The sequence below is a fragment of the Bidens hawaiensis genome, unplaced genomic scaffold (genome assembly GCF_021521415.1).
Source record: "Bidens hawaiensis isolate Kalapana, Puna unplaced genomic scaffold, B.hawaiensis_p1.1 tig00010570_1, whole genome shotgun sequence".
Classification (NCBI taxonomy): Eukaryota; Viridiplantae; Streptophyta; class Magnoliopsida; order Asterales; family Asteraceae; genus Bidens; species Bidens hawaiensis.
Genome location: NW_027491808.1, coordinates 687112 through 705371, shown reverse-complemented (window position 1 = coordinate 705371; position 18260 = coordinate 687112). Strand labels below are relative to the sequence as shown.

Here is an 18260-nt window from a genome sequence, read left to right as displayed (position 1 = left end):
AGGCCAGTCCAATTGACCCACCCAAGACCCAACCCGACATGTTTGGCTTGTTATTAAATTAAAATGAGACATTTGTCCCATTAACATGATGAAACTGAGCTCTAGGAATCTTCTTTTATTATTGTTGATAAATCTTTCAAAATTCTATCCACAAATCTTTAAAAACATCTTCAAATTTACGAAGTGTGTTTAACCATTCCTAGTGGCCAAGGTCTCCAATCAAATCTCCCAATTGATCTATTTCTCAACTCTTTAAAGTCAAAAACTTTCTTCAAACAACTCCCATTTCCTTGTTTTCTTAAAACAACTTCCTCAGCCTTTTCTTTTGAAACGGGCTCGGGCTCAGGCTCAGGCTCAGGCTCAGGCTCAGGCTTGGGTTCAGGTTCGGGCTCACTCTTAGCTTGTGGTGGGGACAAATCATCGATAATTCTCCCGATAATCTCAACCACTTCGCTCATTTTGGGTCGGGCTTTTGGGTTTTTGTTAAGACATTTATTGGCTAAAGATGAAATTTTTCGGGCCGATTTCAGCACGTAGTCTCCTTCGAGACGTGGGTCCATTAACTGGTGAAACTTTTTTGAATCTGCAACGTACGGTTTCACCCATTCTATTAGTTTTTGCTCGTTTTTGGGTAAGTTTCGCTCTACTGCTCGTCGGCCCGTGATAAGCTCATATAGTACCACACCGAAGCTCCAAACATCGTTTTTTGATGTTAATCTGCCCGTGTGAAGATACTCTGGTGCTGCGTAACCTACCGTTCCAACAACCTAAAAAAATCATTTAACAGAAAATGGTGTTGTTAGTTATTAAATATTAATAGTTACAAACATTTAATCCATGGGTGGCAAAATGAGTTACGGGTCAAAACGAGTATTTTCAGTTGTATCGACAACCGTTTTTTAAAAAAATTTAATAATGTTACCCGTTAGACATAGAAAGAAGTGTAGGTGTGTAAACGAGCCAAGCCATTCAATAGCTGCTCCAGATCGGCTCGTCAAAAGCTTAAACTGAGTCGAGCTTAAACGAGCTCAAGCCTGAGCTAGAGCGTAAAATAAGCTTGTATAATAAACAAACTTGAGCTTCTCTTTTCGAGCCTGAGCTGACTCACCGGCCTAAATGAGCCTATTATTTATTTAACTTTTGTTAATATATTAGATATTTGTTATATAATAACTATACATAAAATTATGATAAACATAACTAAGAATATATTATTATATAAAGAAAAATTATTATTATAAATAAATAAAAAATAATAGTGATATATACAATTATACATAAAGAAATAAATACAAATGCATATAATTTAATTAATAAATAATAAACAAGTTGAGCCTTACCCTGGACCTAACTCGAGCTTCAAAAACCACTCACGAGCCAAGCTCGAGTATAAAAATAAAGCTTTTTTTTTCATAAACAAGTGTAGTTGAGCTCAAACTCGGCTCGTTTACACCCTAGAAATAACCCAACTTTGACAATGTGAATTGGGTTCTAGTTTTTATATTGAAAATGAAATTCTTTATTCTGTAATTATCCCAAAAAACAAACTAATGTGTTGACTTTTTGTGATCAAAGAGAAAATCATACTGCTGTTGAAACATGTCCCAGTCCAGCAGCCGGGCCCTGTCTTGCAAGCCCAAAGTCAGAAAGCTTTGGATTAAAATCTTCATCCAAAAGAATATTTGATGTTTTAAAATCACGAAATATTAACTGCACAAAATAAAATATATATATATAAATATAAATTTTTTCAAGTTCTCAATAATCATCCAAAAATAAATTAAAAATTACCTGAAAATCCATTTCTTCATGTAAATAAGCCAGCCCGCGGGCCGCACCCTGGGCTATTTGTAAACGGGTCATCCACGAAAGGGTTGAGCCGACCCGGCCCAATAAATGGTCTTCTAAGCTTTTGTTTTTCATAAGCTCATATACTAATAACCTTTGGATCCCTCTTTCATCATCTTCTGCACAATATCCTACCAACTTTACAAGATTTGGATGGTTGACCACACCCAATATGTTGACTTCATTAATCCACTCTTTATGCCCCTGAATACTAGAACATGTGAATTCAACCAGCCTCCATAAGATGACAAAAAAGTGATCAAAAGAAGAATATAATGGAAGTCAACTACGGTGAATCACATGACTAAAGTTGTTACTGTTTAAATCGTGTGAGACACGTGAACCTAAATACGATATGAAACTTTACGGGTTGACTCGAACATGACTTGTCTGACCCGAAAGTTTCTTATATGTTTTATTATTTTCATATATTTATACTTTAAATTAAAACTTTTACAATGAAAAATACAAATTTATATAAAATAGCTACATTATAAATTTTTTATTATAAAATCTTATGCAAAGTTCCTTTTTACTTTTAAATTTTGACACAAGTTATCCAACCAGTTTAATTTTCTACGTATAAAACTTTAAAAAATAAACTAATATAAAATATATGGTTTAAACAAGTCAACCCGTGAACGCACTAGGTTGACCCAAACCTAAACGAGTTCACAAGTTTGACCCGAACCCGTTTATACCAAAACCAACCTCACAAATTTCTTGTTAGGTTCGGGTCATGCCAGAAATTTACCTCCTGGTCATGACGTTCACGTTTAAAGAAATGCTCAATTATTAAATGATTAGGCACTAAATTATGAGCTACACAAAACAAACTTTTACTAATTAAAAAGCTAAAAGACAATTAAAAGTTTAATCATTTTATAAAGTATTAATTGTTTCGTTCAACCACTACATTATCTACATCAAACGGGTGTACAATATGCTATTGGACTTGACATTGCAACTTATTTGAGGAAAAGTTCAATAAGTTCCAGCAACTCAAAGTACCAGCGTGTATATTATGAAATACTAGAAAAGCGACCGCACGACGTAACGAGAACACAATGCATTAGCACATACACTGATGAAATATCATAGAGATTTGAGTGTTTAATAAAAGTTTATAAAATATATGAAATCATATTATTTAAATCATATAAAATAATATGATTTTAAAATTTTATTTTAACAGGAAATTGATTGTTTACATAATCTAGAGAATCAGATGTAATCTAACTAATTAATGGTATTTAATTATTTTTCCATTATTTACAAACAATTATTAATCACTTACTTTTTTTTTGTATTTAATCATTCAATTGTAATGTAAAAGATAATTAAGGTAGTTAAATTCATAAAATAACATTTTTGTCCCCTTAAACTCTTAAATATTAATGTAAAATTAATGCAAAAGATAACATCGTTATGAAATGTGTGATAATAATATATATTCATTTCGTTATCATATTTACTTATAGTTTTGCCAAATTAATGTTTCAAAATCATGGGGGTTTGAATTCAAGTTAATAAAGAGTAAACCTACCTTTTTCTGCCTCTAAGACTAGTAGTTCTAGTGGTCGACTTAGTTCTTTCAAATTGTTTCTCATTATTAAGAAAAGGTAACAAAGATAAAATACGAGCTTGTTTTATAGCAATAGTAATTAATCGTTGTTGTTTCAAGGTCAATCTATTTACTCGTCTAGATAATATTTTTCCCTGTTCACTAATAAATCGACTAATTAAACTCATGTTTTTATAATCAATTCGATCCCCCGATTGGATCGGGGGCAAACGCTTACGAAAAGATCGCTTGGATTTAAGAAAAGTTCGCTTGGATTTATCCATGGTTGGTTAGTTTATTTAAGATGAATTTCTTTAAAAATCAACAAACAAATTAAATAAAATTATAAGTGTGAAAACTTGCCTGGAATCCATTACGACTCAGTTGCTTAATAGCAACTTCCATATTCCGATCGCTGTCGTAACTGTCAGCAGTTACAGTTGCACCAGCAATCGGAATAACTCCTCGGTAAACACACCCGAACCCGCCTTCACCGATTATGAGCGATCTATTAAATCCCTTAGTCGCGGCTTTCAACTCTGCGAACTTAAAAACTCGCAGATCATTCGCCCGACGTTGCGACAAGAGCTCGGAAAACCCGATGGTGTCACTAAGGTCTCGAGAATTGTCATTTGAGTCGAATTCTAAACGACGATCGAAGCTAGTGGATGCAACGCTGAGGGACCGGGCCCATGAGACTCGGGTGGACGAGCGTGAGAGCGCGCGGTCATTGTCCGCGGTGGCGGATTTTCGGTCGCCAATGCTAAAGTGAAAGCATTTCATGTTTGAGGTTTGAATATTAGCGACGAAAGTGTGGTCGTTGGAAGAAATAATATTATGGGAGAGGGAAGACTTGTTCAACTGAGTAGAACGTTAGAAGGGTGAATGTTTTTATTTTTTGTGTTTATATTATGTTACATGTATTTTTATTTTATAAGTCAAAAAACGACTGCTAACTAGGATGATGATAAATTGATAATTAATAAATACTCTAAACTTGATTTAGGAATTATTATATTTCGGATATGGAATTAGTACGTTTTAATAGGTCCAGGAGATTAGGTGAATTTTGAAAGGTTATTTGAACTCATTTACAATTCTTTAACAGTTTTATTGCAACTGGTTATAGAGAGTCTTTAAAAGGCTTACCATCCGTATAAAACTCACCTTACCCAAGTTTGAATCATAGAACAGTGGTACTCTCCTTTATTAGTAACATATACTTGTTGAAATTGAACCGGTACACACCACTACACCAGGAGACTCGATAAAATTCTTGCAACATGCATGGTTCGAACCATAATATGTTCTCAATGTCTCACACTTAACCCATTTACTTAGAAGACTTGAGGATGTTTATTGATTTGTTTTTAATTAGTCAAAACTGAAAACCTAATTGTTTTAGAAATTTTAAAATCAAAACAAAAATGGATTAGAATTTGATTCGGGTTTTGGTTTTAGACCGAATAATGTAGAAAAATATATTTTAGAAGTTTTCCAATTAATATTCCTTGTTTATTGGATTGGGTTAAGTTAAAGTTGTCACTGGATTGGGGTAAATTACAAAGCTTGAATAACCATTATTTGATATTCGATTTATTGGGATTATTTGGTTTGTTTGATTTGAAATGAATTTGGATTTCTGAAGGGGAAAACCAAATATATATATGTAATTAGGTTTGGTTATAAATGATTTTGGTTTGGTTTGAGTTTTTGTTAAAGTAGTTTGATATCGAATAATGAACATACCTAACCTGGTTCAAAGCCAAATAAATGTAATCCAGAAAAGTGTAAACAGAAAAATAGTAATGATGAAACCGTTGGGATGATAGCGGCGGTGGTGCTTGACGACTACGTTTGGATTCTCCATCTACTTTGCATCTATATCTTCGATTCATCAATGAATCGACCACTGTAATTAGTACGCCCGATCTCACTTGCTCTGTTAGATTGTCGCTATATTTGTAGATGTATTCTTTTGGGTTGTGGTGTCTAATTTAACATCTCACCTTGCTATCGGATTGTGTTTCTTTTTTAGGTCAGTTCTATCCTGCTTATTATTTAGATTTTAGCAAAGTACGTAGTCTTGGGCATAATTATTAATGCATTCTGTCTGTTAATAATCATCTTAGTTCTATGATAGATGTTTAGTACGTGCGTTATGTTGTTTGTTTTGATTTTAAAATTGTATTTTTGGTATGTACTGCATATTCTTTTTTAGTTATATACGTTTTTGAAATTTTTTTACTATGTCAAATAGAAAGAGGTGAATCGATCTTAATCTCAATGTTTATGACTCCTTTGACAGCTAAAATAGGCGTGGTGAAAGAAAATAAACGAAAGACACTCAACTCAGTAAATACAATAAGGAAGATACAACATTAGTTAAAGGTATTGTCACTACCCCTAACTTAATTCGTATATCGATGGGCAAAAAAACTGGTTAACCGACCCGACCCAAAACCGAGCCGGTTTGAAACCGATTATGTAGAAACTGGTTTGGAACCGATTGAAAGTTTAGGTTTGGAACCCACCCTTTGTAGTTCTCACTACCGAAACCAGTTTCAAACTGGCTAACCAAACAGAAACCGGCCAAAACCTATCATAACTCAAACCAAAACAAATCGTAAACCCATTTTGACATTTGTCATGCTTTATTCTAAAATGTCAAAACATTCTTAATAACGTTGCATGTGTTTCACAATGGCAGGCCCGTTCACAAAACTCTTTGGCCAGAGAAAGAACACCTCATTGGTGATGAAACGATACCCGGAGACATAGTCACCATCACGTCTTCGTTAGCCACCGAGTGGCAATGTAAGTAACCAACATATTAATTGTTTACTTTTAACGCAACACACCATGAGACAAATTACTATATTATTAATGTCAAAGGTACAATTTCACAGGTCTCAATCATCCAGAATCCACGGCTGCAACAGAAGGCTTCATCAACCCAACTTTCTTTGTCATCCATGGCCATGTCCACAGGTATTGTGCCCCATAAAACTATATCTAAACAGGGAAAAGACCATCTAGATAGATAGCATATATATGAGATTTAGGTTCTGGTACTTCTTACATAATTAAATGCTATCAGTTTTTTGTTTTATAATTCAAACAAATCAAATGGAAATCTAAGAAAAAAATAACAGATCACTTAAATATTATTTTAATACTACAGGTCTTCATGCTCTTACAAAAAAATTTCAGGGTGATCACAATCAAACAACCTGGGTGAGTTCATTATGTTATGTATCTCTTTTTTATATTATATCAGTTTCATATGTTTCTTATTTCTTATAATATTCTTCTTTACGTTGCAGTTGGTGGTGGTTCAAGCAGGCCAGCTTCACCGACAAAAGTACTGATGGTTAGCTCAGCCATTCTTTAGGAGGATATTTTGCAGGTAAATACGTGTTAAAAGCAAGTTTATCATCATGCTTTTGAGTGTAAAATGTAAATAGGTTTCAAATCTTTCAATGATTCCCATGTTGTTAATTTATGAATACATCCTGAGCGTGTGCAACATAAAATTTTGGTCGGATCTGTTGGATTTACATTAGAAACATCAAGTTTTGGTGGGATCTGCAGGATTTACGTAAGAAACGGATTGCAAGCCAGAATTTATACCAAAATCTGAGCAACATGGAAAGGAACTCATGAGGGCCAATTATGGGAGTCAAATCCTATGTGAAATTATAAGAGTCCCAAAGGTACATCTCCAAAATCATCTTTACGGATTGTTGACTTTTTAGGTTTGACCATATTAACTTTACCTTAACTACTCTGATTGCAGGCTGGTTATTATCACGAAATAGGCACAATGTTAGGTAGTCATTTGTGTGTTTAATCTGTCTGAAAATGTCATCAAAGCGACAATCTTCTTTGTGCTAGGTGTACGACTATTTAATTACAAAGAAATACAATAAAAATCACACTACCCCGCCGCATCGCGGCTGGTAAAACAACTAGTTAATAAATAGAATCATGGATATTTATATTCCAAAACCTTTTTTATCTGAGCTTAAAATGGGACAAGTAAAGGAGAATACAACGGACGCTTTTAAAGACAATATGGTGTTGCGCACCCGATGAGTAATATCGGGTATGCGATATAGTTTTATAATAAGGTATTAAACTAATAGTTTTATAATAAGGTATGAAACTAAGATTAGCAAAAGATGTTTCATACCTAAATTACTGTCTATATAAACCACATATATTAAAAGGTAAACATGAACAATGTGTCTTCGAAATTCAGTTAACTTCTTAAAAAGATTAAGCCAATATTGAGATAAAATATATTAACAAATGAATTTCTAGTTCTATCACAAAAATAAAATATATATCAATAAATGAATTTCTAACTATCATTAATCTAATGATCTTATTTGATCCTGTATGAACATGTGATGTAACATCCAAAAGATGATCTTACAGTGTCACTATGTGGTGCATCTATATATGTACTTTAACATTGGGTTCTTGGTACGAAGCCCAGAAAACAACAAATTATACTTGTAATAACAAGACAAGAGTGATTAGTGAAGGGGATAGAAAAAATTTCCAAACTTAAAAAAAGGAATAATTTGGGCTATGTTTAGAGTTACAATATCCATAAGTAATAGACAGGAACGTTTTAATGGGCAATATCATGTAGTAAACTGCTATAAACGGTTTGCCTCAATTGTTGGGCACGATTTGTATCATCTTAAGCCTCAATATCATACCTAACTTAACAGTTTTTCCTTAATTTACGATTTTTAACTTATTTGGTTTTACTAAAAACGTGTGATTTTTTATTAGATTAAAAAACGCGTTTAGTTAGTAAGTCAACTAATAAATTCCAAGTCAATTTAAGTTTTCCAAAGGGTGCACTACTTGGCCCTAGTGCATTGCCATGCGTGTGGAAACACCGAAATTTTCAACTGCATCATCAGAATAAAAGGAAAAAAACAGAAATTCGTTGGTGAAATATGTATCAATTATTCTCAACCGAAGTCAATTAGGAGAGGCGTCAAAGTACAAGTAATCTACTCCGTCAGGTACTTCCAATATAAGAAAATTTGATCAATAAGAGGGTCATTCTCCGGTACCCCTCCTAGTTTCACCCTTCTCGGGACCACTTACCACTTGTACACTAGCTTCTTCATAACATTTGCATACTGCATCCATCATCAAAATTCAAAAGTAGCCGTATCATCTAAATCAGTAGCCCTACAAGCATGCACCCATTATAAAGCTTGTACAAGAACTCAAGAAGGAATCATCAACTATTGACATGTTGTCATCACCATGCTGGCCACTAAACTCTCCACACTAACTTATGTATCATGTTCGCATATTTAGGTTTAACAACCATTGCATAATGATGCCATGCATGATCTTGTCAAATATCAAAATGAAACGTAAAAAATGCCCTGCTTGCGGTGCGCCCATATAATGTATATATGTGTGAACCCTCGGGTGGGCAAAAGTGAAATTGCACTAATTTTGAGGTTATTTTACCAATCTCGTGAAAATAACGTTAAAAGTGGCGGAAGGTTAATCAGGCATCATGTGGTGGCGCTGATAGCCGAAAGACAAGGGTACACGCACCAATCGGCCGATGTCCCGGTGGTTGAGTGTTATGTGCCTTATGTCCAAGGCTTGATGCAAAACTACTATCGAGCCGGGGGTCTCACCGGAAGCAGTCTCTCTATTCCTTCGGGGTAGAGGTAAGGCTGTCTACATCTTACCCTCCTCAGACCCTACCATAGCTTTGCTATCGGTGGGATTTACTGAGTATGATGATGATGATGATGATGATGATGATGATGAAATGAAAAAAAAAACATGTAGCATAGAGTATAGACCACTCTATCTTACAACCATTGCAGTTATAGAGCCAAGTATATTAGTATGATGGTTTAAACTTTAAACTCTAAACCTAATGATATATAATAGTACATCCAATTGAGTAAAGTGCCATTTTCGTTCTTACGATTTGGCAAATAATGCGAATTTAGTCCAAAAAGTTTATTTTTTGCATATGGACCATCCACATTTCCTAATTCTTGCCAATTATATCCAAATCACTAATGTCACACCCCGACCAATGAAGGCGGAAACATCGAGGCGCGGCATGATTGCTCATTGCACAATGACACTATAAAGTTACAATATTTAAACAACTCATTTAAATCCATACCATCATAAATAACACAACAATTGTTCATACAAAATGTCAAATAGATAGATAAACAAATAACTTGTTCTTTTATTTTCTAATATCGTAAAGCCAAGATAATAAGTTTCTTCAAGTAATCCAATCAAGCTAACATCAAACCTGTAACATTGCATAAAATAGAGTTTGTCAACACGAAGGTTGGTGAGCAATTTTCATAGTTTTGGACAATAAGTATATAGTATGAAATCCACAACTAGTATATGAAAACAATAAATAATAACAACAATTTAGATAATAAAACCGTCAATAAGAATACATTGACGACAATAATGAAATCGTCAATAAGAATACATTGACGACACCTTTCTATATGGGGATACCATATATACTCGGAATTAACGTATGATCATACTTTGATGAGGCTACCCGCCTTAGCATTCAAGAGGTTATCCGCCTTAGCATTCAAGAATTTGCACATAATCATGTAAAGCATATAACACCAAATCGAGCATTTATTTAAGTAAACATATACAATACGTGTTGTGGTTTAAGACTCAAGTATAAATCATTTGAATTTGAATAATTGTGCAATGCCACCCCCAAAAGGAAAGATGGAAAACGGGGGATGAAAAAGTACTCACATTAACAAGTAACTTGAAAGATAGTGTCGTGAATAATCGGAGAGATCGGTTTAACGAGCAAGACCTATATTAAACGGGTCTTGTGTTAGTAGGTAGTCTTGGAAGGGTTTAAAATAAAATACATGACAAATAAAGTAAATAAATAAAGTTTAAGATTTAAAATGTAAATATTTGAGAAATTAAAGAAACGAGTTTTGTAAAATAAGTTTACTCGAAACCGGGCTCGGTATTCTATTCATTAGTTTTTTTCTTTTTTTACTCAACCTATGTTAAGTAATAATGTGGGTTAAAATGCGATATTGCAAAACCCTTGGTTATAAGAATACCCAAAACGAGGTTTAAACGAGTGTTCGGGTTTGTCGGTTCGAGACTTGATAATTGACCAAGCTCACGGTTAACTTCCCAAAATAATAAATGTTATGAGATAACTCAATAAAATCAAAATAGACTTAACCAAGTATGTAGTTCTATTGTGAAGAACCTTAACGTTCGTTAAGCGAGTATACGACCTTATCGGTTCGAACTTGTTATAAGATCAAGTTGGTTACCGACATGCCAAGTATGTTTAGAAACTAACTAAAATTGATCTAAAATATAATCTTGAAGAAAAATATGAGTTTTGGTGGCTAAAAACACACTTGTGTGTCTTAAGCGAGTGAACTCGGTTTAGTTCGGTTTTTGGTTCGGTCCTTGACTCGGAATAAGACCGAGGATGGTTACCACACACCCAATTACCATGAAACTTGTAAAATAACTTATAAATAATAATACTCAAGTTTTACATTCAAAAAGCTAACAATAAAGCTTTTAAACAAAAGTTCGGTTTTTGGTTCGGTCCTTGACTCGGAATAAGACCGAGGATGGTTACCACATACCCAATTACCATGGAACTTGTAAAATAACTTATAAATAATAATACTCAAGTTTTACATTCAAAAAGTAAACAATAATGCTTTTAAACACAAGTTCGGTTTTTGGTTCGGTTCTCAACTCGGGATGAAACCGAGGCTAGTCACCACATACCCAATACCATGGAACTTGACAAATATGAACAATAAACTAAAATATGTAGAAGTTAAGCAAGTATAACAAGTTATATGGTTAGATTTGTTAAATATATAAACCAGGACTACAAAGTCCTCCATGTAACCTTGCCTTACTAGCCCGACATTTCAACCGGCCGAGACCGGAGAAATGAAAAACCGAAGGTAAACAAGGAGTGTATATTATATATATGTTGTAACATCAAGCTTTAAGTGTTGAGAAGTTAGTTAAAATGAAAGATTAGCTTATGAAGAACAACCTTAGAATTCAAGAATTTGAGAGAGAAATGAAGAAATGAGTAAGCACAAATGAAGAAGATGAGTGTGTATATATAGAGTAAGTTGAATTGGTCTTTTATAAATGGTGTTTCATGAAAATGGGTTGGTTATAGACCCAAGAAGCACAAACTACAAATGGGTCATTCAAGTCTCCATTTTGGTAGTTTTAGTCCCTGGAGTTCGTTTTGAGCGTTTTCGGGGAATTTTAAGAACTGGAAAGGGTGTTTTTTTTATCCAACAACTATAAAACAAATATTTAACATACAATTCATCATTTTGATAATATTGAAAGGTTCGGGATACAAAACGGGTCGGGTTTACATTAAGAATACAAGTATAAAATAACCCGAAATTGACAAATGTCACAACTAATCCCGTTAAATTGAATCGTTAATTCTTGGGTAGACATGTCTTTTCACTTTTTCCTTATTATATGAGTACAGTGCCAAAATTGTCCCTGAAGTTGGTCATATTTGTGAATTTCGTCCAAAAATATTATTTTTTTTGCAATTAGACCATCGATGTTTCTCAATTGTTGTCAACTTCGTCCAAATTGTTAACTCGGTCTAAATTCAACGTTAGCTCAGGAGTGTTACAGTATAAACTCTATAAAATAATACACTTGGGACCACCAAAATTTATTAATTAAAAGAGTTATTAATTAATCGATAAATTAATAATTATTAATTTATATATTAATTAATATTTTATTAATTTATAGTAGAATGTTCTGACTCACCCAAAAGAAAATGTAGTTGCACAGTTGTTGACTGATGAAGAAATTATTGAAAGCGTTATTGGAATTAATAAAGATGATATCGATGAAGAAGATGATGAAAGTTCTACAATGGAGCCCCCTTCGCGAAACGAAACTATTAAAGCGGCAATCACATTGAATAATTTCTTATTGAGTTATAAGAAAACAACACCAGAAGTTCTTACCATGCTAAGGAAAATTAGTGACGAGATTCAAGGGGAAATTAATTTCAACAAAAAACAAAAGACAATTGAGTCATTTTTCAAGAAAACCTTCATAAATCATTTATGTAATATACTATATATAAGGAATTATTAATTTATATTTTATATGGGGTCTAAAGAAATTATCAAAAATGTATTATCTTATAATTTTAGCGAATTATTAATTTAGCACCCTATCCCCGAGTCGGAACCGGCAAAAAATATTATCTTAGAGAGTTTATTAAATAATCGAGTATTAATTTATCGAGTTTCTACTGTATTATTCTTTTGCATGTTTGTTTAAATCATTATTATTATTACACTGAGCTAAACTTTTATATGACTAAAAATAAAATAATAAACAAACCGATATTATATTGGATTCAAACATAGGAATCGTGAGATGTTTTATATGTCATCGAACAACACACATAATAACAGCAGCAGCAGCAACAGCAACAACAACATGTAAAAGGACAGTAACACCCCTGAGCTAACGTTGAATTTAGACCAAGTTAACAATTTGGACAAAGTTGGAAACGGTTGGGAAAATTTGAGTGTCTAATTGCGAAAACAAAATATTTTTGGGCGAAATTTGCAAATGTGACTAAAACTCAGGGACGATTTTGGCACTTTACCCATATAATAAAGAAAAAGTGAAAAGACATGTCTACCCCTGACTTAACGATTAAATTTAACGGGGTTAGTGATTTGGATGTAATTGGCAAGAATTGAAAAATGTGGATGACCTATATGCAAAATATAAACTTTTTGAACTAAATTCACATTATTTGCCAAACCATAATGACGAAAATAACACTTTACTCTAAAAATGAGACTGAGACCATACATTAACGGAGAGTGGGTGTAGGGTAAGAAATTGTTTAATTACACCAGGGTTGTACTATTCGGTATCTCATAGGAACCACTTTTGTCCGTTTTGTCTAATAAAAACTCAAAAAGATAAAAAGAAAAATGTTTCAAAATATCGTTGCAATATTGATTGCTTCTCCTAAACACGTTTATTTAAGTGTAAACTATAAGAAAATAAAAAATTGTGGAATTTTAAATTTTGAAAATGTAAAAATGAGTTAAATTTTTAATACAAAATACAATTATATAATTTATGAATATAATAAAATGTATGAATAAAATTACATCACATTGTTCACTATAGATGGTCCAAGCTTTGACAATTCACTTTGTAGAGAAACTAGAGTCACGGACTTCTACTCAGTTATCTTTTGGGAAGACTACAATTGTGTAGTCCAATCGTCATAAGTTTCCAGAAAGTTGTGAGAATAAATTAAAAGATATAAATATTTTTTACATAATTTATTATCGAACTTATAAAAGTATAAAATGATAAGAGGCGCCTGCGTGAGGTGGGGGTTGGTTTTTCGTTACAGTTAGCACTCGGAAACACGTTTTATTAAAAAATTTGTCTAGACCCATCAATTTTGACAAAATAAATAAGACCTTCGAGACCATTTACAAGTCAATTTAGATAACTACTCAGATCATGTTGTCATATTTTAATCTAATTTTTTGAATGGCTACATAATTGACATATATAAGATACAAAAGTAATTTGTATTTTTATAAACTTCTAATAGAAACCTTCAAAGTGAATCTAAAATGATTGAGAAGGGGTTTGAATGAACTTGTATAACTAGTCACATGAATCATGATCTAAACTTTTGATGTAACGAATTAAATTTAAATTAAATACTAGTATCGGAAAAGATTTTATTACATAACTTAACAAAATTTGATCAGAAATTAAAATTCCAAATTTCACAATGAAACATTCAATAAATATTAAACTACGAGTATACAGAAACCTAACCATTACACCTTTCTGACAGTCAAAACTGACTCTAAAAACGTTCAAAGACGCTATCCTCCCTTCAGTTACAAATAGGGGTGTTAATCGGGTCAACCCGATCGGGTTTCGGGTTAATCGGGTCGGGTTAGTCGGGTTTTGAAAAAAATAATCTAACCCGCGACCGACCCTATTAAGGTTCGGGTTTGTCAGGTTCGGGTTATTCGGGTTTGGGTTATTCGGGTCGGGTTTGTCGGGTTAATCGGGTTGCTATATATTTTTAAGTTGATTTTTGTGTTGGTAACCATTGGACTACAATATTTATCTTATTATTGTATACAGGACCATAGACGAACCAAATGATTAGGGATGTTCATAGTTCGGTACTTCGGTTTGGAATCGTTCAAACCGATCATTTGTTTAGTTTCATGGTCGGGCTTTCTTATTAACTTTTGGTCGGTTGGTTTCAAAAATTTCAAACCGCAAAGAACGGTTTGGTTTACGGTTTTAAAATTTTCAAACCGCATAACCGGACCAAACCGTAAGATGAATATACTTTGCTTAAACTGTACTACTATAATGAGGTGTGTTTATGATATTAAAATTTCCAATTCTATTTGTTATTTCATTTCAGATTAAGATGAAGCTGATTTGTTGCATATCTATTATCAGTAGATCTAGTTGATTATTGTTAAACTTTTAAGAACCTTGCACATGTTCACCTTACACAGCACCTCAAAACTTGAGCAGATCTTTTGTAGCACGATGGTATACAATAAAGGAATTTTTGTAACTAGTATAATTTGTTTCGTACTTTATATATATATATATATATATATATATATATATATATATATATATACCCAAACCGTGAAACCAAATGGTTAGTAACGGTTCAATTAGGTTCGGTTTTCTATCTTAATGGTTCGGTTTCTGTTTTTATTAATGGTTTGGCTCACGGTTTGTCCTAAAAACCGTTAAAATCGGACTGTGAACACCCTTACAAACGATCACGTACAAAGGCATGTTTGTCTTTGTTCATTTAACTTTAAATGAATACGAACACTTAATCGAACAAATATTTGTGTTCATGCTCATTCGTTTAAAAAATGAACATGTTCGTGTTCATTTATATTCATTCATTTAAATCTAGATGAACAATTCTCGAACATAAAATAACGTAAATAAACATATATGTACATGCGTAAATGAACACAAACAAACATAAACGAACTCAAATGAGCATACTTAAATGAACACAAACAAACACCACTGATCGGGTTATTCGGGTTAACCCGAAACCCGACCCTATTAACAGTTCGGGTTTTCGGGTCAACCCGAATAACCCGATTAATATTTTTTGACCATGTTTAACCCGACCCTAATAAGCTTATTAGGGTTCGGGTCGGATTAATCGGGTTCGGGTATTTTGAACACCCCTAGTCACAAAACTCGTTTGCCCTCTCTCCTTACCTCATCTACTATTTTATGAGTGTGTTTCAAAACCGACTATTGTTAATGCTCTAACCAATTAAAATAATAAGACCAAAACAAAAACTGATATACAATTTTTGGTTATTAAATTAACCGAAACTTCTTTTTAGATTGGGTCCGCGCATAAAACAAAACCAAACCAATGAAAACGACACAATCCCAAGCCTATAAGTTGGTTTTTAGTATATTTCAATACTAGGTTAGATACCCATCTAATACTCGGGTTGGAAAAAATTTAAATGAAAATAATAATTTTTTTTGATAAATCTATTAAAGTATTACATAGAGTTAGGTTATAATAGAAAGTATAGTTTTTGTGAATGATAAGAAGTAATCGTGGTTATTGATTTTGAATATGGAGGGTTAAGATTAGTTTAAGGGGAAATCAAGTGTGAACATAAGGAGAAGGGTATAAAAGGAATAATACATTTGTTTACTTTCTCTCTCCACATGCAAGACACATGTCAAATTCCCCCATCATTTTAAAACACCCATAACTTTTTTTTACGACGTTTTTATTGAAAAACAAATTCACCATTATAACGGGTGTCTTTTTATCTTTAATATGAGTACCATATTGTAATATAAAAATTAAAAAAAAATTAGTAAGTTTTTTACAAATTATGTTTTACCAAATTGTGTTTTACAAAATTGTGTTATACAATAGTATTTTTCATTGTGTTTTTTTTTTCATTGTGTTTTTTCCATTGTGTTTTTTTTTTCATTGTGTTTTTTCCATTGTGTTTTTTATTGTGTTTTTATCATTATGTGTTTTTTTCATAGTGTTTTTTACATTGTGCTTTTCATAGTGTTTTTCATTGTGTTTTTTCGGACTTTTCCGGCGAAGTGGTGGCGGTGGGTGACGGGTGTGGTGGCGGTGGTGTGGTGGTGGATGTAGGAGATGAGTGAAGATTTAAGTGGGTTTTATGTAAGTGGGTTTTTTAAATTAATGTAAGTGGGTTTTGAGATTAAAGTAAGTGGGTTTTTATATAAAAGTGTTAAGACAAAAATACCCTCCTTCCTAGCCTTCTTAGGAAAATCAAACTTCTTATTTGAACCTAACCCGTATTACATAATAATAAGATAAATTTACAATTGGTGAGAGTTTTAACAACATTTTTGTTTCACTTGTTTTACATAGGTGATGGGACAGGAAATCTTAACGTTAAAATGCACACAATTTTTAACTTCTTCGTATATTTTTAGTACTAAGAACCTAAAAGAGAACATAAAAAGAACGTATTTTCACTCATGTTACATAATTAATCTTATGTAAATAGGCTTTTCCAAGTGATCAAGTTAAAAATCGTTTGTTTTTTAATATGTTTTATTTTTAATTGTTTTGATCAAGTGCTGAATTTAAACTCTTATTATTGACGTTATTCCAATACATTTTCTGATTTTGGGCTGCTTCAAAGTTTTCAATCGGAAATTAACGTAAGCTTTTATAATTAAAATGTAATTGTTAAATTTGAAGTATCCGTTTATGTTTGAGTCAACTCATCAATATATATCACCTTCTAACAATTAATTAAAAAGAATCAAACTATTGAACAAATATAACAATTTTCATTCTCAAATAACACAAATTAATTATTAAACTTAAAAATATCATGCTACATTTGAAAAAGACCATGAACCCATTATTAATTAATTAGCATACTCCTTTGGTGGCCTATACTGTTTATGGCATCAGATACATAAGATGTTCATACCTATATGCAAACATAATATTTTTCAAAAACACTGGGTTGCCAATTAATGCCATCTTTTGACCCATTAGAAAAAGTCAAAGACTTACTTGGCCACCTTCTTGCATCCAAGCATGTCAACATTGCGGGAGCAGCTACCTATTAGCTTCTTTTTAGAAACATATAGAATAAAAGACCAACACTAAGGGCATAATCGTCACTTCCAGAAATTAATTATTTAAAACAATATGAAACCATGACCTGTTCCGAGATGCACAACAAAAAACGATCACATCATATCCTAATCGTATAGTCCTTGTTTTGAACCCCTTGCCATAGGTAAAAGAAAAATTATACGGAACAAAGAATGAAACCTTAATTAGTAATGTAAAATAATTAATTACTATAAACTCATCAAGTGAAAATATTTAAAATCATAATCTTAACTCAAGTTTCCGAGCAAGTTCCTTGGTATGCAAAATGTTGGCTAGCTTCAAGATTGCATATGTATGCATTGCATTGTACTGAGTACTGACTACACACAACACACAAATATGTAGAAGACGTAATATGAACCATTATTAATTAATTATATTATTTAATCGTAGTTTTCTTTTTAGCTTTTTTATTACCAGTTTACAGCATTACACATACATTTAACTCAAAAACATTCAAAAACATGGCAATTTTAACTACTTTGAAACGTTATTTGCAATTGAAGTCGCCAATATAAAAAATTCTCA

General features: G+C 32.6%; 1 protein-coding gene across 1 annotated transcript; it reads right to left on the bottom strand.

Moving 5' to 3' along the window:
• Window positions 1-138: 138 nt before the first annotated feature.
• Window positions 139-4270, bottom strand: LOC143535686 (serine/threonine-protein kinase PCRK1-like). The gene is made up of 4 exons (XM_077029880.1): window positions 3776-4270; window positions 1792-2052; window positions 1588-1710; window positions 139-767 (listed from the first exon to the last, which is right to left on the bottom strand). The coding sequence occupies exons 1-4, from the start codon at window positions 4193-4195 to the stop codon at window positions 177-179; spliced, it is 1395 nt and encodes a 464-aa protein (XP_076885995.1). The 5' UTR covers window positions 4196-4270; the 3' UTR covers window positions 139-176.
• Between the last annotated feature and the right edge of the window lie 13990 nt (window positions 4271-18260).

Excerpts from the sequence above, each read along its gene's own strand:
- LOC143535686 (XM_077029880.1), bottom strand. The coding sequence starts at position 4,195 with ATGAAATGCTTTCACTTTAGCATTGGCGACCGAAAATCCGCCACCGCG. Across the intron at positions 2,053-3,775 it reads TGAGTCGTAATGGATTCCAG|GGGCATAAAGAGTGGATTAA; the intron begins GCAAGTTTTCAC and ends TCTAGTATTCAG. Across the intron at positions 768-1,587 it reads TGGGACATGTTTCAACAGCA|GTTGTTGGAACGGTAGGTTA; the intron begins GTATGATTTTCT and ends TGATTTTTTTAG.